Genomic DNA, 20,070 nt, shown 5'->3' on the forward strand with positions numbered 1-20,070 from the left:
GTACTGCTAGTTTTAGTAGAACTAGCACTACAACATATCCAAATTTGGCCCCGAGTTACGTGGCCCCAAAGTCGGGTCGCAAAATGTTAAGCACTTTTCTGCAGCAGAGAATGACATTTTGCGACCCGAATTTGGGGCCCCGTAACTCTGTGTCACTTGGAGCTAGAAACCCCAAATATGTTGTAGTGCTAGTTCTACTGTGTTTGCATACAAAATTTGGGGTTCCTAGCTATAAGTGGCCCCGAGATACGTGGCCCCAAAGTCGGGTCGCAAAATGTCATTCTCTTCTGCAGAAAAGTAATATAAATGAAATAAGATGTGTGTGTTGTTTTGCACTGGTACACTGCAAGTATGAGAAGTTGATGTGACAGATGTATATAAGTAACTAACCATCTTCCAAAATTTCTAATTCAAATAGAAAGATTAGAAAAAAATCTAATTTAATAGAATAAAAAAAATATAATTTAATAGAATAAAATAGAAAGAATATACAACCATCTTCTGAAATTCAAATTTCAAATAGAATAAATTTGAATTTCGAATAGTATGAATTCAAAAATTAATTTTAAATTTGGATAGAAAAGATTATAATAAAATAGAAAATAGACTAGAAACAGAACAAAATAGAATATATTATATTTTATTCTGTTCTGTTCTATTGTTTTTCTAGTCTATTCTTTTATATTCTATTAAAATCTTTTCTATTAAAATCGAAATCATTATATACTAAATTCGAATTTCGGAAGATGGTGGTTTTATAATATATATATATTTCTTTCCGACATTCAAATTTCGTATAGAATGAATTCAAATTTGAATAGAAAAGATTAGAATGGAAATAGAGAATAGACTAGAGAAACAATAGAACAGAATAGACTATAGATTCTATCTATTTCATTTTTTATTTCTTTTGCAGATTACTATTTGTTTCCATAAAATCTCCTGCAGACTATTAGCATCTATTTAAATTTTTTTGCAGATCTCCTGAAGACTATTAGTATCTATTTTGTTTTCTAACCAGATCTCCTGCAGACTATTAGCATCTATTTTTTAGCAGATCTCCTGTAGACTATTAACAGCCATTTCACTTCTGACTGTTAGAACTGTTAGAATCAATTTCATTTTTTTTTGGAGATTACTATTTATTTCCATCAGATTTTCTACAGTATAATAACATATATTTCATTGTTTGCAGATCTCCTGCAGACTATTAGCATCTATATCTAAAGGAAATGGCTGTTCTAATGCAAACAAATAAAAATTAAAATGAAATAGATGTTAATAGTCTGCAGGAGATCTGCAAAAAAAATTTATAGATGTTAATATACTGCAGGAGATCTGAGGGAAATAAATAGTAATCTGCAAAAAAAAAAGAAAAATGAAATTGATTCTAACAGTCTGCATGAGATCTGCAAAAAAAGAAGTGAAATAGATGCTAATAGTCTGCAGGAGATCTGGTGAAAAAACTAAATAGATACTAATAGTCTGCAGGAGATCTGCAAAAAATGAAATAGATGCTAATAGTCTGCAGGAGATCTTATTAAAACAACTGGTAATCTGCAAAAAAATTAAAAATTAAAAAGATAGTATCTATATTCTATTCTGTTCTATTGTTCTAGTCTATTCTCTATTTCTATTCTAATCTTTTCTATTCAAATTCAAATTCATTCTATACGAAATTCAAATGTCGGAAATATATATATATATATATATATATATATATATATATATATATATATATATATATATCCATCTTGAAATTCGAATTTAGTATATAATGATTTTGATATTAATAGAAAGGATTTTAATAGAAATATATATATATATATAAACCATCTTGAAATTCAAATTTAGTATTAATAGAATATAAAAGAATAGACTAGAAAAACAATAGAACAGAACAGAATAAAATATAATATATTCTATTCTGTTCTGTTCTATCGTTTTTCTAGTCTATTTTCTATTTTATTATAATCTTTTCTATCCACATTTAAAATTAATTCATTTAAAAGTTTGAATTCATACTATTCGAAATTCTAATTTATTCTATTCAAATTTGAATTTCAGAAGATGGTTGTATATTCTTTCTATTTTATTCCATTAAATTTTTATTTTTTTCTATTCTGTTCTAATCTTTTCTATTTGAATTAGAAATTTTGGAAGATGGTTAGTTACTTATACTTACTTATATAGATATATATCTGTCACATCAACTTTTCATACTTGCAGTGTACCAGTGCAAAAAAAACACACACATCTTATTTCATTTATATTTATGGTATCAATGAAGTTGTCAGCATGTCTGATTGAAGAAGTCACAGATGTTGATCGCAAGGCAAGTGCATATGCTGTATGTCATTGTCCACTTGCCTTTTATTTTATTTATTTATTTTCATTTTTATTTTATTTTTATTAGTAATGGTGGTGATGTGCGATTTTTATCGTGACTGCGACATTATGGCGGACACATCGGACACTTTTGGTGCTATTTTGGGACCATTCACATTTATACAGCGATCAGTGCAATTAAAAATGCACTGATTACTGCGTAAATGTGACTGGCAGTAAAGGGGTTAACCACTAGGGGGCACTGCAGCAGTTAAGTGTGTCCTAGGAAGTGATTCTAACTGTGGGGGGGGGGCAGGCTATGTGTGACACGTCACTGATCACTGCTCCCGATCACATCAGCATTTCCCCGTTCTTCCTCTCCGTGAGATGATCGCAGGTATCCCCATGGACATCGAGTCCGCGGGACCCGCTATTAGACTCATGCCCATTTGCCCGTCTGTGCCATTCTGCCAATGTAAATATTTGTGTGGCAGTCGGCAAGCAGTTAATGAGCTTCACCCGCTCTATTTCTCATGTTTACTGTTATCATTGAAAGTGAAAGTAAGGAAAATCTCAAATTTTGGGCTGTCCCCAGAAAAGTAATAGAGGGGGAAATCTTCAAACGGGGGACACGACTTCTGGTGACCTGGGGGTCCCCAAGAAATTCTCTTAATATGTATAGATTTCTTCTCCCTTCTCGCTTCTTGTTTGGCTACGGGACAGGAAGTAAAGGGAAATCTCCGACATGAGAAATAGATGGGGAAAAAAAAAGAAAACTCTCACAGGAGTTATAACCCTCCATTTCTCTATCCAAATTGAAAAAAAAAATATGTTTTGCCTGTAGTTTTACTTTAATTTATTCTTAATAAATATATATTTGGCTTGTAAAAGGTGTTTTTATTTTTGTCTTGTCTAAAATCTTATCTGAACCCAAGAAAAATATGTAATATATTGCAGCCTACTAATCTTGGATGTTCCGGGAGCATTTGTTTTCCTTTTTAAGGCTTCTTTCCTATAGGTGGTCCTACCAGTAACATGCTTCCTGTCCTAGGATACATTGTACTATATCTAGGGAGAAGTAGTATTGTCACACCAGGACAGAAAGTATTTTAGGATTACAAAAACTTCCCTCTCTCCTCTTTCCCATAGTATGGTGGGGAGGTGTCCTGTAGTCCACCGAGAGAACTGAAAACATTGCAGAATAATAAGAGTGCAACACAGAAGGTTATGTGCTCACAAGGTTTCTGGCAGGATCAACTGCTATTTTTTGTACTTATCAATCAGCTATAATACAATTTTTTTTTAATGGTATAGTTAACAGAAAAATGGTACCAAATAAGAAATACAATGTACCCCTACCCATTCACCTGGTGAAAAAAAGTGTAAATAAAACACAACACAAGGTTTTAAAATAATTTATTGCACAGCTCCGGTGGTCTTCTGTCTTGGGGGGTCTTCTCGCCGGACTTCTCTGCTATCTTCTGCTAGCTCTTTTACTAGTGGAGGAGCCCGGCTTTCTCCTTCGTCGCCGCCCGGGGGTCTTCTTCCGACTTCGGGGGTCTTGTCCCCCACTTCGGTTCTTCTTGCCGGGCCTCCGCTTTCTTCTCCCAGCTCTTTTACTAGCGGTGGCCCGGTCTTCTGTCGCCGCTGCCTCTTTCGACTTCGGGGGTCTTGTCCCCATCTTCGGGGGTCTTGTCCCCCTCTTTGGTTCTTCTTGGCGGGCCTACGCTTCCTTCTTCCGGCTCTTTTACTAGCGGTGGCCCGGTCTTCTATCGCTGATGTCGCCGCTTTCTCTTCTTCTCTTCTTCTTCCTTGAGATGTTGACTCAACGCTCTCTGTGGCCGCAATGATAGGGACGCGTTGTGCGGCGACTTATATAGGGACAAGCATCCTCTGGGACTGTGACATCACAAGGGGGCATCACCCGGTGACCCCGCCCCTTGTCCCTATATAAGTCGCCGCACAACGCATCCCTGTCATTGCGGCCAGAGAGAGCGGCAACATTGACTTCCTTCGCTAGTCCCGTCTACCTGGAGCCACGTTCAAAATGAACGGACTTTCCTCCCTGTGTGGGCAAGTCCATTCATTTCAAAAGTCCGGCGGACTAGCGCACAGGCGGCCGGATTGTCCGCCGGACTGCCGAGCCAAAACTTCATTCTAAGCCCTTGTACACACGGTCGGAGAATCCGTCGGAATGTGTCCTATCGGATAATCTGACTGTGTGTGGTCTGCATCGGACTGTTTCCGTCGGACCAAATTTTCCAATATGTTGGAAATATTTTCCGACCAACTGGTCCGATCGGACATACTCCGATCATGTGTAGAGAATTCCGATCGGACAAAGTGCCATGCATGCTCAGATCAAATTCCTACATCAAAGCTATTGGCTACTAGCCTGAACATAGTCCCATCGTAACAAAATTACGTCATCACATTCTGAAAGATCGGATTTTTCGACAACTTTGTCCGACCGTGTGTATGCAACAGTTTCGGACAAGATCCGATGGACAAAATCCGACAGATTTGGTTGTCGAAATGTCCGATTGTGTGTACAAGGACTAAGTCCGCTGGACTTTTGGAAAGAAAAAGTCCGCCGGAGCCCACACACAGGCGGATTGTCCGGCGGACTCTGGTCCGCCGGACCAAGTCCGCCGGATAGTCTGATCGCGTGTTCGCGGCATTACACATAAAAATCAATGAATTTTGAGCTGCAATTTTCCTTACCAATTCTGTGGTATTAGACCCCATGTATTTATATGTCTGAATTCACTTTACAGGTAACATCAGAAGTGGATAAGGTTAGAAGAGACCTGTCTGAGTGGTTACATGCAACCTCTTCTGACTTGCTTAAAGAAGACCATGGAGGCAGGTAAAGCCGATTGGATATTAGATATAAGACGATTTAAGGTATGGGACTTGTAGGCTATGTACAGTTAAACGCACTGTAAACTATGAAATCTTATTAAAAATGCAAACCAAAGTTCAGTAAGGGTAGCTCTACAATAATATCAATTACTCAAATTTTTTTTTTTTTTTTTACTATATACATGTGCCTCATCCAGTTGATGCAAGCTTAGTCATAAGCTTCCAGCAGGCAGGATCAGCTGCAATCCAGGCGAAAATGTCTTTTAACAAGTAAAGACACTATAGCATCAAAGTTCATGCATCTCTTCCTCCAAGCTATATGAACAGAAAGAAAGAACAGCAAGTGTCAAATTGGATCAAGTGTTATTGCTCAGAGTTTGGTAATGCAGTACTTTATATTATGTAATGAAGGTGCATGAACATTCATGTTGTTGCATCTCTACTTCTTTATTGACTTTGTAAATGCCAGGCGCTTGCATTTAGGTTTTTGCTTGATTCCTGTTGAAAGTGAACATCGGTGTTTTTTTTATTTATTTTTATTTTTTATTTTTTTTAGGTTTTAGGCCTTGGGATGATGCACATTTATTTAGTAATAAACAGATTTTAGCCATCATTAATATTATGGCATTTTAACCTCCCTGGCGGTATGATTAGTTCTGATTTTAGGTGCTGAAAGCGGTACAATTATTTTGCATGGAAATTTGGTGTTTTTATATTGTAGGCCTGTAATTCTTAGGAATAACTCTCTTAAATCTGTTCAAACCAGAGTCTAGCAGACATCCCGGGTATGATAAAATTTATAATATAATAAATGATAATAAAAATTATTCAATGATGTAATCAAATCCAAAAGCACAGAAATTTGCTCATTTGCAGAATTGTCGCTGTCATTAGATTTAGTGTTTGATGATGAATTTCCCCACAAATCGCTATCGCTCAATTCTGCAAGTGATTATAATTTATTATCGCTGTTTTCTAGTTGGTCTAAAATCACTTTTGACATAAAGGGACACTTTCTGGTTGCTATGGGCAATCTCCAAATTCCAGGCAGAAAAAACAGTATTTATAATATAAAACTACATGCAGGGCACTGGACAGACCACTAGGGACAAAGGGGGTGTGTATTTTTTTTTTATACAGTACTGTAATCTGTAAGATTACAGTGCTGTGTGTGTTTTGTGTGTTTTTACTTTTTTGAATTTGGCGCCGATCTCCGCTCCCGTGCGCCGTAACGTCGCAGGGAACGGAGCTCGGCGGCACTCGGGCACTGTGTGAATCGAGCGGGGGACAGCTCGATCACACAGCGGGGGGGACATCGCTGGATCCAGGGGACAAGGTCAGCAACTCTCCCTGTATCCAGCGATGCGATCCCGAGTCTGGCTCGGGGTTACCGCTTATGGTACTGAAATCCCATCCCAAGCCAGACTCGGGATCACCGCCAGGGAGGTTAATAATAAAAATAATTTTCCTTTTCGCTGGAGTGTATCTTTTTTAAATCCCCATGTTGCTGCCATTTACAATAATAGTTGAGTTTCTTTCCTGTATTTTTAATTAAAAGTGGAAAAACAAGAAAGCAGTTCACTGGAGAACCCTTTCACAATGGCTGTACAAGTCCCCTCAAGCTTCAAGACTTGAGTGCTACTCCCACTGTCCACCACCAAGACCTTCAAGATGATGTCTACTCCAAGGAACGTCTAAATCCTGATAACCATCCTGATGAACGATCCCCATACAGAGAGAGTCAGGAGCGTGTGCAAGCAATATGGGCAACAGCAAAGGATCTGGGGAGAAAGGTAGAACTGGAAATGAACAGATTTGGTGCCATTCAGCTTAACGGCAACGTGACATCGACTTGTTCTAATACCTCACCACCCCGAGAAAGGTCAACAATAAGTAAAACAGCTGATCAAACTGAGGCCGATAAACTGCTTAGAACAAAGAGATCGAAGTTTATAGACAGTAAAGACTGTGTCCTCCCTTTGATATCTTCCAACCTAGGATCAGCACAGATATCTAATTCTGTCGAGCAGAATGGAACGATGAAGAAATATCAAGGTATTTAATCCATATTATAGCACATATATGAGCAGGGCAGGACGTAGGGTGGTGGGGGCCCCTGGGCTTGAGTCACTTTCGAGCCCTACCTTCTATACATCACCGTATTTATCGGCTTATAACACGCACCCCAAGTTTAGGAGGGAATTTTAAGGAAAAAAACTTTTAGGAGGGAAGTTACATTTAAATGCCCATCAATGCAGCTTTATCAGTGTCCATCTGCAGCCTTGCCCATCCATCTGCAGCCTTGTCCAGTGTCATTTGCAGCCTTGTCATTGCAGTCTTGAAGTTTAAAAATGGCGCCGCCGAGATACAGAGTCCTGTGTATCTCGGTGGCTCTCGGGTACTCTTGCAGTCCCGAGCGGAGCCGAGAGTAGCCGAGTGTACTCAGCTCGGCTCACAGTGACGCCCAGTCTCTATGTTATGTCCATCATAGAGCAGGACTGGGTGTGACTGTGAGCGGAGCCGAGCCAAGTACACTCGGCTATGTATCTCGGTGGTGCCCCCTATTGGGTGGGGCCCATGGACTTGAGCCCAGTCAAGCCCAATGGTAAGTCCAGCCCTGTATATGAGGCTTTTCCAGGTATGGTAATGTTTAGGGCCGTGTGCTGTTGGAATTCTTTTATCTACATACGGTTGGTAGAAGTGGTAACCATAGTGGCTTAGATTTATCCTTCTATAGAATAGTCACGGAGGAGACTGATTGCTCTTTTGAAAAGTTTTAATAAATATGTAAAATTATGACTTAAACAGGCCAGGGACAGGACAGCACACATTCCTATATTGGTTGTTTCCTCAGGATGCTCAGATGTCCTCCTGTAATTTAAAATTAAAATGTTTACTTGGTTTATGACCAAGTAAGATAAAATGTGCCTGTGTTAAGGACAAAAAAAAGTGCAAGTTCCTTTGGTACTCAGACTGGTAAATGGCTCTGTATAGCAATGTGGAATATCAGAGCTATATTTAGTACATTAAAGAGGAAGTAAACTCTCCCACTCTGATGCTTCTCTTCATTTAGTCCATTATAATAAGTCATTATCAGACTATAGCCACTGTAATCCAGCCCAAATCGCATATTACTTACCGTTTAAAGAAACTTTAAAAAACTTGTTTCCAGGGGTTAGGCAGCGCCATCTTAAGTATTGTTTTCTGAGTCCACAGTGGAGTGTATTTCCGCCCTTACATTGAGCGCTTCCTGTACAGTTAACCAAGCCTCCTTCTCAATCCAACATTTCTATGGCAACCCTGCTTCCCTACTCATAGCTTACTTGTTTATTTCATAGTATTTACTTGTGCCGATCTCTAATGTTTCCCTTTGTCAGACTTATTAGCTTCAGCTGATAAGACTGCAGTAATGGCCAAGTTTAGATTGTATGTGAGGTCACATGGTGTGTAGGAGGAAGCTCTGAGTGATTAGCAGAGTTCAGTGTTGTGCCGTAGGAAGTCCTGATAACAGATAGATAAGACATAGAGAGTGTGCGTTAAGTCAGGGGAGATCTGGGAATGCTCAGTGACTTCATTCTACAGAACAACAAGGAATACAACAATACTAAGCAAGTAAGGAGATATCTACAAGCAGTGTTCATTGGGGTTTTTATGCTGATTTACATGGGACAAAGTTGTGGGGGAGGGTTTACAACCACTTTAAAATAGTGTGTGAATGTGGTGGTACATTAGAGTCTGAGCTACTCTAGTGCAGTAAGGTGCTGCACACTATGTTTGCACTATAATGTATACCTTTAGGAAAAAAACGTAACAAATACGTATATGATCTGTACAAAATAAGATGTGCAGAACTGAAGCAGGTCTTTTCTCCACCTCTTCAGTACTGGCGCCCGTATGCAGAAACAAAAAGTGAGGCATGGTGGGTAATTGACAGTTCTTTCTCAGGCCTCTTGTTAGTGGGATGTTAGACATATCTCATATCAGGTATTATGAGATCTTTATATACATTGTATGTTCCTGTCATCTAACAAAGCACAGGCAGAAGCTCCCTGCTTAGTGTCTATAGCAGCCTTTCTCAACCTTTTTACCCAAGGGGAACCCTTAAAATAACTTCCATTTATTGGGGGAGCCCCTGATAAAACCCATTCATTGGGGGGTCAGTGGGAACAATGCCCCTTACTTTGGTGGTCGTTGAGAAGAATGCCCTTTTTTTTACAGTGGTGGTAAAAATGCCCCCCTTACAAAGAGCTATAAAGATCATTGGTGTGTCATACCACTGGCTCCTCCAAATGACATTGGCTCAGAACTATGTAGGCATCATCAAAACAGCAGGTAAATCAGCCACAGCTTAGGGAACCCCTAGCCACCTCTAGAGGAACCCTGGTTGAGAATGGCTGGTCTATAGTAACACTATTTAGTGCTCTTCTTAGGTCACATGATGGAGAAGATAGCACAACCTATGAAGAGCCAACCAAAATTCAAGACCAAGAAGGCACAGAAAAGTTCCATAACATACCAAACTGCTAACAAAAGGTGAGCAAACGCTCTTTAGAGCTTAAAGTCTGAACCACTGTACTTCATATTTGCAAAATAATTGCATTATCAATCACAGACTTGTAATGTGAATCCTTAGACATTGTATCCTATACCAACAAAGTATAATATGAATGAATAGAGCACCCAAATTACATTATTATTTAGTGCTTGTTCACACCATAACACAAGTAGCAACACACTGCTGTACAGTCTCATATCCGCTGCTCCATACATTGAAAGAATCTCATCCCGTGGAGATCAGTGGACCATACAGGACAGCTCATCCAAAATACAGGGTGTTCGATTATTTCTCAAAGCTCTACATATGTGAGAAGGTGCTTAATTCGAAAATATTGCTATTTTTGTGCCAGGAAACCTACGTTTAAAAGTAATTTGATATTTGTCCACTAGAGAGCGCCATTACCAAACAATGATACACTGTACATTTATACCGATCTATCGATCTATCTTTAGATCTATTTCTTTTGAAATTGACACAACATCTTTTCTTGTAATCCAGTTTTGAGATATTTTGATAAAACGCTATTCTCAAGCATTTTTTTACACACGAATAGGGCCGAAACAACTAATTGATTAATCGACAACTAATCGATTATGAAATTAATCGATTACTATTTTCATAATCGATTAATCGGCCACTAACATAATGGGGTTAAAAAAATAAAAATAAATTAGCCCTTTATAGTACAAAAAGAGCAAATCGCTACTGTAAATATTACTTTCACTGTCCCATAGTAAAAAAAAGAACCCAACAAAAAATTGCCCAAAAAAATATGTAAAAATGCAAATCGCAGCAAAATTCCTTTTTTTTTCTTCTTCTAAAGGTTATTAACCGATTGATCGAAACAATGATCGGCCAACTAATCGATTATGAAAATAATCGTTAGTTGCAGCCCTACACACAAACACACACACGTCAATTTACTGTTTACGGTATATGGAAAATATGCATGCATGTGTGTTTATTCCACAAACACATAAAGATGCAGATTGTACAACCCCCAGCGACTAACACAGATAGCACCCTAGAGATGGTTGTGCGTTAAAATCTCAGTAAATAAGCAGTCTGGCACCAAAAACCATGCCACGTTCAACGTCATTTAAATCCCTTCTCTTCCCCCATTCTGATGCTTGGTTTGAACTTCAGCAATTCATCGTTTCCCCATCTAGATGCCCAAATGCATTGAGGTGCTGCCATGTGATTGGCTGATTAGCAAATTGTGTTACTAAGCAATAGAACAGGTGAACCTAATAAAGTGCCCAGTGCGTGTGCATACATAAGATGGTGGTGCAAAGGGGTGCAGCACAGAGATAATACTTTATTGGTTCATTAAAGAATATTCCAGCTACTTCAGGCTCCTTAAATTACTGACCTACCCTGTGTAATGGAAATGGAAATATGTCTGTGTTAAGGTCCTAAATGGCTTCCAGATATATAGAACACATGAGATACTAAAGAGGAGTAACCATATTAACCTTTATATAGGTGTCCTTTTATGAAGCAGTGAAATCTATTCACTGCTTCATTCTCCGGCATTCACAGAGGAGATCTTTCTCCTCTCTGTACCAGTTTATGAAGTGGAGTAGATCGCTTCACCTTCGGAGGAGTGAAGTGATCTACAAACGCTTCCAACATTGGAGAATGGCCAATAATACTGCAATCTCGTGAGACTTTACGAGATTACCGTACTAGAAATTCACTGATATTGTTAAATGTTAGTAAAGTAAAGAGTCCCCCTACATACTATATACATGTATACACACACACATTATATATACATGTATACACACACACATTATATATACATGTATACACACACACATTATATATACATGTATACACACACACATTATATATACATGTATACACACACACATTATATATACATGTATACACACACACATTATATATACATGTATACACACACATTATATATACATGTATACACACACATTATATATACATGTATACACACACACACACACACACACACATACACATATATATGTATATGTATATGTATATATATATATATATATATATATATATATATATATATATATATATATATATATATAATGTGCACATTATATATATGTATACACATACATATGGTAGGGGGACATGGTTACTGTCTTGGGGGGGTCTGAACGAGGCATCATTTGAGAATATGAGAGAGACAGAGAAAGAGAGAGAGAGAGTGAAAGAGAAAATTAGACAAATATATGTTTTTTTTTTCTTTTTGTGTAAGTGGGCACACATACAATCTACATAATTGGGGACAGTGGAGAAAGACAGGAGTCCACATGTGTGGAGAGAACAAGTTCAAACACTTCTCCCCCCAATTATCTCTGGTTCATAAACTGTTTAGGGGCTGTGATCAGCGGCGATCCTCGGGATCTCCATTGATCGCTGCTTCATAAACGGACACCATAGTCATAGCAAACTCCTGCTTAAAAAAACAGGGATTCTTGGTTCACATGTGTTGCAATGCGTGATCAAACTGGTCAACTGCATCCAAGTGATCCCTCTCTGGCCAGTCCCCACTCTACCTTGCGAAATGACAACCTCTGGGACACACCTAATCATGTTAACTTTGCTTGTTGGTTCTGTCCACCCTGTTAAAGAGGAAGTAAACCCTGATGGGTTTACTTCCTCTTTGATTCCCTGCAAAGGTAAAGCATAATGGACTACTATGCATCGCATCGCATCGCATCGCATAGTAGTCCAGTATGGGTCACTTACCTGACACAGGAGCCAGCGATGTCACTGCTGTCCCCTGTAGTCCGGAGCCTCCATCTTCTCGGTGGGTCTCGCTGCTCCGCCGCTGAGATATTTCTTGGACCTACAGGTAAGCCTTAGGTCAAAGTGGTTTGTAAGGGTTTACAACCACTTAAAAGTTTGTATCTTTTCCCATTGTGGATGTCCATCACTGGATTTTGGTCTATACCTCAACTCCAGCTGTGTCTGTTTGCTCCACATTGGTACTATCTGTCTGCACCAAGAATATGCTATTTATCAAGTGAGAGGTTGGCAATCTGCGAGGTAAAGTTGGAGCTGGCCAGCGAGGGATCCCCTTTGATGACAGTTGGCCAGATTGATCATGTATTGCAATATATGCAAAGTAAAGCTGGCCATACACCTATAGATTATCTGCAGATTTTCTATGGTTAGATGGAAAAAGTGGGAGATTCCCCCATCCACACAGTTTAGCGAACATGGAGAAATCTGTTGCACTTTTTCCATCTAACCATAGAAAATCTGCAGATAATCTATAGGTGTATGGCCAGCTTAAGAATCCTTGTTTTTAAGCAAGAGTTTTCTATAAATATGTAAGGACTAGCACCTCTTTAAAGTGGTTGTAAACCCTTACAAACCATTTTGACCTACAGGTAAGCCTAGATTAAGGCTTACCTGTAGGTCCAAGAAATATCTCCTAAACCTACACGGTTTAGGAGATATTTACCCGAAGACAGCGGCGCACTTGGCAAGCTGCAGATCGTGGCGATATGCCGCGAGTGTCGGCTCCCGTGGCGCATGCGCGGGAGTGACGTCATCGCGGCTCCGGCGAATCACAGCGCCGGAGCAGCGAGACCTGGAAGTCACTCTGGGATACTTGGCAGCGGCGAAGATGAAGATGGAGGACCGCTTCGGGGGGCTTTGTTCTCAGGTAAGTTATTCATATGCCTTTGCCTTACAGGGTGTGTTTTTTATTGTATTTTTTTTTTTTTTTGCCTTTACTTCCTCTTTAATATCACATGGGGTGTTATATATATTTAAGCCATCTGGGACCTGAACACAGACATATCTCCATTTCCACTGCACACAGTAGGTCAGTAATTATAAGGGTAGGGATGCCTGAGGGATCATTCTTTAATGGAGCAATAAAGTATGCTCTCTATGCTGTAACCCCCCCCTGTATTTTGTTTATTTTTGTGTTTTTGGGACACACGTGGTAACATACATAGATAACTAGATTTACTTGTTGATGCCGTCCAACCTCATAAATAAATACATGTATCATTTTTTTTTTCCTTGATTGTGAAAACTTACATCTCAGTTTTTCAAAATCCAATTTGATTTGTCAAAGAACATTTGATGAAGTACCATATCTAAAAAAAATTCATATAGACTTATCTGATTGTCATCTAGACTTGTAGCACTTTGAGCAGATCTTAGTTTTTTTCCCTGGCTACATAATCTGCATTCTCCGCCATTCACATGGATTAAAATTGGACATTCACACCTTCTTGCTGTGTGCAGCAGATTGTTTGTTTGACTTATGCGCCAACTATTTTAACATGCTTCTGAATCTGATTGCAACTCCTATATCTAGATTAAGGTCTGTTAAAAAAAAAAAAAAAAAATCTCTGGCTTGATTAAGTCCAGTGTCTGATTGCTTTCTTTACAATGCATTTGGATGTTTCTGCCAAGTTATTAAGTAAGTCTAAGCCCTTGTACACACGGTCGGACATTCCGACAACAAAATCCGATTTTGTCCGAAACTGGTGTTGCATACACACGGTCGGACAAAGTTGTCGGAAAATCCGATCGTTCAGAGCGTGATGACGTTATTTCGTTACGACGGGACTACGTTCAGGCTAGTAGACAATAGCTTTGGTCTCGTAATTTGATCTGAGCATGCGTGGCACTTTGTCCGATCGGAATTCTCTACACATGATCGAACAAAGTCCGATCGGATCATGTTGTCGGAAAGTTTTATAGCCAACCTGGAAAACTTGGTCCGTCGGATACTGCGTCGGAGCCCACACACTGTCGGATTATCCGACAACACGGTCCTATTGGACATTGTCCATCGGCATGGAGGGGTGTGAAACAGCTTGTGACTGGCAGCCCAGCTCTAAAACTTTGTCGGTCGGATATTCCGACGGAAACAGTCCAATGGAGCCCACACGCGGTCGGATTATCCACCAACACGGTCCGATTGGACATTTTCCGTCGAAATGTCCTCACCGCGTGTACAAGGGCTAATATCTGCTGTATTGAGTTTGTTCAAGCGTGCTGAGAGCAAGAAAAACTTGTCAAAAAGAATTAATGCCAAAAGTGATAGTCCTACATAAATTAATGATGATAATGTAATCGGCAAGTCCATTTATAATCGGGCATCATGGTGGGAATACCCGACAATACGGTCCGATTGGACATTTTCCGTCGGAATGTACAAGGGCTAAAAAAAAAAAAAGCATATAAAACTACTAGATTAACATGCTGGTTAAAAAAAAGTACTATTTTTTTTTTTTTTATTATTCAATTAAAAAGTTTGTGGGCTTTTTTGCCTTCATTTTTAAAACACACAAACACACATATACACAAGTCACTTACTATAATACAACACTAGTTGTTTTTGTTTTTAAGGAGTTAATAAAAATAAATATTCAGAGGGGATCTGCCACCCAGAAAAGAGTGCTTAGACATACAGCAAACGTTTTAATTGAAGACATTAAAACTTTTGATATTATACTGCTGATTACTCAACAGTTTCATCATGAATTCAAAATAAATAAATGAAATCAGATTTCCTTCATGAATTTAGTCTGCTCTACAAGTTTGTAATAAAGCATCAAATAATAGTGATTGGTAAATTTTTTTTTAATAATTATTTTTATTGAAAGTTTCATATAATACAATATAACGAAACAAGTACAAGTAGTGGTGAACTACATGTGGTGATTTAACATCCAAAAGAAAGGAAAGAGAGAAATAAAGAAAAGGAGAGGGAGGAGAGAAAAAAAAGAAAATTGCGATTACAAATGTAAATTCAGTAGTGATTGGTAAATTTGAATCTGTATGGTTATCCAGATTTTTCTACAGCTCTCGTCCCCCATTGCGTCCTATTGATCTGTTTATTTTTGCCCAGCAAAAAAAAAAAAAAAAGTGTTTTCCGATACTTGGCCCCCGACCATGACACATGCACGTTACTTGCATCCAAACATATGGCTGGTGTAGGGCGCCGCATGAATTGATTATTTGAATAATATAAGCACACAGTCAAATCTCTTCTGATCCTCCTTTTTCTTATGGGGATTAGGATGGTTTAACCTGTGCCATGACGAAGATTAATTCAAAGTAATTGTTTTGCCTTGCTTGGACCACTGTATAAATATGATTGCTACAGAATCTGTCAGTAAGATTTATGATTAAGTAATTGCCTGTGGACTCCTGTCTTTCTCCACTGTCCCCAATTATGGAGATTGTATGTGTTGTGTACCCACTTACACAAAAAGAAAAAAAAAAAACATATATTTGTCTCATTTTCTCTTTCACTCTTTCTCTGTCTCTCTCATATTCTCAACTTAAAGTGGAGGGCCACCCTGAAAAAAAAAAAAAAAAAAATGAAAAATTACAAAAAAAATCTAAAAAAAAAAAAATGAAAAAAAAATTTTTTTTTTACTTACCAGAAATGCCTGTTGCTAGGCATATAATCCTAATCTTCCTCTTCTTCCTCCGCGGAGATCTTCTTTCTTCTCTCCTCCTCGCGTTGTCTTTTGGGTAATGGGACGCGCTGTGTTCTGGGAACTGTGTGTGTCCCAGAACACAGCGCGTCCCATTCACAAAGCGCTGCGCGACTCGCGCATGCGCAGTAGGAAACGGGCAGTGAAGCCGCAAGGCTCCACTGCCTGTTTCCCTTAGAAGGAATGGCGGCGCCAGGACCCGAGAGCTGAGGGACGGGTCGGTCTCAGGCGGCCGACATCGCGGGCGCCCTGGACAGGTAAGTCGGGTTATTAAGTCAGCAGCTGCAGTGTTTGCAGCTGCTGACTTTTAATTTATTTATTTTTTTAAACGTTTCGGTAAATACATTCGGTAAATACATTTACATTCGGTAAATCTAGAATAAAAATCATAAACATTTGATTTCTGTCTAATGCTGCATACACACGATTGGAATTCCGGCCAGAAAAAGACCGATGAGAGCTTTTTTCATCAGAAAATGCGACCGTGTGTATGTTCCATCGGAATTTAGCTGTCCGAAATTTCCGCCAGCCAAAAATTGATAGCATGTTCTCAATTTTCCCGACGGAAAAACTTTCTATCGGTAATTCCGATCGTGTGTATGCAATTCCGACACTCCAAAAATCACGCATGCTCAGATTCAACTACGAGACGGAAGCTATTGGCTACTGGCTATTGAAATTCCTTTTTCTAGTCACGTCGTACGTGTTGTACGTCACCACGTTATAAACGATCGGAATTTGATGTGACCGTGTGTAGGCAAGACAGCTTGAGCCGAATTCAGTCGGAATTCCGTCGGGAAAACCATCAGAGCTTCTTCGTGTTCTTCGATCGTGTGTACGCGGCATGATAGAAAAAAAATTCCAGCTTCTCATTAATAAAAACCTTATTTTATATAGAAAGTAACGAATTACAAACCATCAGGCCCGAATGAGGTAACTCTTACATCAGACAAAAATATTTCCCAGCATTCTGTAAAATATGAAAAATTGCTGAAACTAGCTGGCAGTTCGACAATCAGTTCTTTTTTCCTGAGCAAGTGTGCAGAACCAAGAAAAAACCTCTGCTTGTACTTTAGATGCACACAGCAAATGTCTAAGCCCTTGTACACACGATCGGAGAAGCCGTCGGAATGTGTCCTATCGGACCGTGTTGTCGGATAATCCAACTGTGTGTGGTCTGCATCGGACTGATTCCGTCAGAATATCCGTCGGACCCAAATTTCCAACTTGTTGGAAATATTTCCCAACCAACTGGTCCGATCGGACATACTCCGATCATGTGTAGAGAATTTTGATCGGACCAAGTGCCACGCATGCTCAGATCAAATTCCTACATCAAAGCTATTGGCTACTAGCCTGAATGTAGTCCCGTCGTAACGAAATTACGTCATCACGTTCTGAACGATCGGATTTTACGACAACTTAGTCCGACCGTGTGTATGCAACAGTTTCGGACAAGATCCGACGGACAAAATCCGACGGATTTGGTTGTCGAAATCTCCGACCATGTGTACAGGGGCTAAGCCCTTGTACACACGGTCGGACATTCCGACCACAAAGTCCGTTGGATTTTGTCCGACGGATTTTGTCTGAAACTGGTGTTGCATACACACGGTTAGACAAAGTTGTCGGAAAATCCGATCGTTCGTGACGCGATGACGCAATTTAGTTAAGACGGGACTACGTTCAGGCTAGTAGCCAATAGCTTTGGTCTAGGAACTTGATCTGAGCATGCGTGGCACTTTGTCCGATCGGAATTCTCTACAAATGATCGGACAAAGTCTGATCGGATCATGTTGTCGGAAAATGTTATAGCCCAGCTCTAAAACTTTGTCGGTCGGATATTCCGACGGAAACAGTCCGATGGAGCCCACACACGGTCAGATTATCCGACAACGCGGTCCGATCGGACATTTTCAGTGTCCTCACCGTGTGTACAAGGGCTAATATCTGCTGTATTGAGTTTGTTCAAGCGTGCTCAGAGCAAGAAAAAACTTGTCAAAAAGAATTAATGCCAAAAGTGATAGTCCTACATAAATCAATGATGATAATGTAATCGGCAAGTCCATTTATAATCAGGCATAATGGTCGGTTTTCAGAGTTTGACTTTCATTTTATGCATTTGCTATATGATCTTTATAAGTTAGAAGCATTAAATATGTCACCGTTCTGCTATTACAATATTTTATAATGTATCAACAGCTCACAGAAAAGATCGGAATCGCATAGCCCGAAAATCACGCTGGGAAAGACAGGCGGAACAAAAACGAGATCGTCGACATATCATGGTATGGAAATGGAAATGAGATGTAAAAGTTGCAAGTATTTTCTTAAAAGGCTGATTTCACCTTTTACAGAAAAATAGTCTAAGCAGTCAAGAGAACCAAGTAGATCTTAAAAATCTGTGCAGCTTTTTAACACGATCGGTCATTTTTATTGTTTTACTTGTAGGCCATTCCGGTTCCCTCCAGAAGCCTGGCTAAAAAACTCCTAATTAGCAACCCCCACATCTTGCTTTGTTGCTCAGATGCGAAAGCCATTGTTTTTCATTCCTACAATGCTGGGAGTGAGCATTCAACTGTTTTCACATCCTAGGAACAAGTCAGAACGTGAGGGTTGCTAATTAGGAGTTTTTTTTTTAGTCAGGCTTCTATGGGGACCCAAATGGGCCTACAGGTAAAACTATAAAATTATCTATCATTTTACAGCTGCACAGATTTTTTTTTTTATATCTACAGGAGCCCCTTGACTGCATGGGCTATTTTCTGAAAAATGTGAACATAGAGGTTGATTTACTAAAGGCAAATCCACTGTGCACTACACTTGGAAGTACAGTCGCTGTAGATCTGAGGGGGAGATCTGAAATGAGGGGAAGCTCTGCTGATTTCTATCATCCAATCACGTGCAAGCAAAATGCTGTTTTTTTTTTATTTTTCTTGCATGTCCCCCTTAGATCTACAGCGACTGAACTTTCAAGTGCACTTCCAAGTACAACTTGCAGTGCACTTCTAGTGCACAGTGGATTTGCCTTTAGTAAATAAACCCCCTAGCCTTTAAAGTATATTTATTAGACCCCTTTCACACCACACCGCCCATAGCGTGGGCGATAAAACTGCGCTATTTTTAGCAGCGTTTTACTGCCGGATTTGCGGCGTATTTCGGTCGCTAGCAGGGTGCTTTTACCCCCCGCTAGCGGCCGAGAAAGGGTTAAAACTGCCGGCAATACGCCGCAGTAGCTCAGCAAGAGCTCAGGACGTACAGGTACGTGCTTGTGCCCAGCCGTACCATTCTGCCGACGTATATGTGCAGGAGGCGGTCCTTAAGTGGTTAAACAAAAGAAGAAAATTTGGAGTAAGGGCCGGTTCACACTGCGGTCGATGCGAGGCGACACGACTCGCCTCGCCGCAGTGTGACAAGTCGCCCCCGTTCTGTACAATGGAACCGTTCTGAGAGGAGCGACTCGAGTCGCTCCGACTCAGAAAAAAGGTTCCTGTACTACTTCTGGGCGACCTCGGGGCGACTTGCATTGACTTCTATACAGAAGTCATCTGCAAGTTGCCGCTGAGGTCGCGGCAGGTCGCGGCGAGGCAAGTCGGTGTCGCCTCGCCTCGCCTGCAGTGTGAACCGGCCCTAAGTTGCCTTTACCGATAATAGGTAGAGCTAATTTGATAAAGATGATATGGATGCCACAATTGGTATATTTGGTACATAACTGTCCTGTGTGGCTTCCTCTGAAATTATTTAGACAAATAGATATCTTGTTTATCGATCTTATTTGGAAAAATAAACATCCTTGGATAAGATTGAAAATTCTGCAGTTGTCTAAAGATGAGGGAGATCTGGCTG

General features: G+C 39.8%; 1 protein-coding gene across 1 annotated transcript in view; it reads left to right on the forward strand.

Annotated features, from left to right (window-relative positions):
• CCDC187 (coiled-coil domain containing 187) overlaps positions 1–20,070 on the forward strand; it is a 151,165-nt gene that overhangs the window by 39,501 nt on the left and 91,594 nt on the right. Inside the window, exons 11-14 of the mRNA XM_077468195.1 lie at positions 5,106–5,197; positions 6,752–7,248; positions 9,624–9,726; positions 18,427–18,512. Coding sequence (XP_077324321.1) covers positions 5,106–5,197; positions 6,752–7,248; positions 9,624–9,726; positions 18,427–18,512 — 778 coding nt within the window. The remainder of the gene's footprint in view (positions 1–5,105; positions 5,198–6,751; positions 7,249–9,623; positions 9,727–18,426; positions 18,513–20,070) is intronic.

The sequence above is a fragment of the Lithobates pipiens genome, unplaced genomic scaffold (genome assembly GCF_037356315.1).
Source record: "Lithobates pipiens isolate NorthernLeopardFrog02 unplaced genomic scaffold, aLitPip1_a1.2 Scaffold_11, whole genome shotgun sequence".
Classification (NCBI taxonomy): Eukaryota; Metazoa; Chordata; class Amphibia; order Anura; family Ranidae; genus Lithobates; species Lithobates pipiens.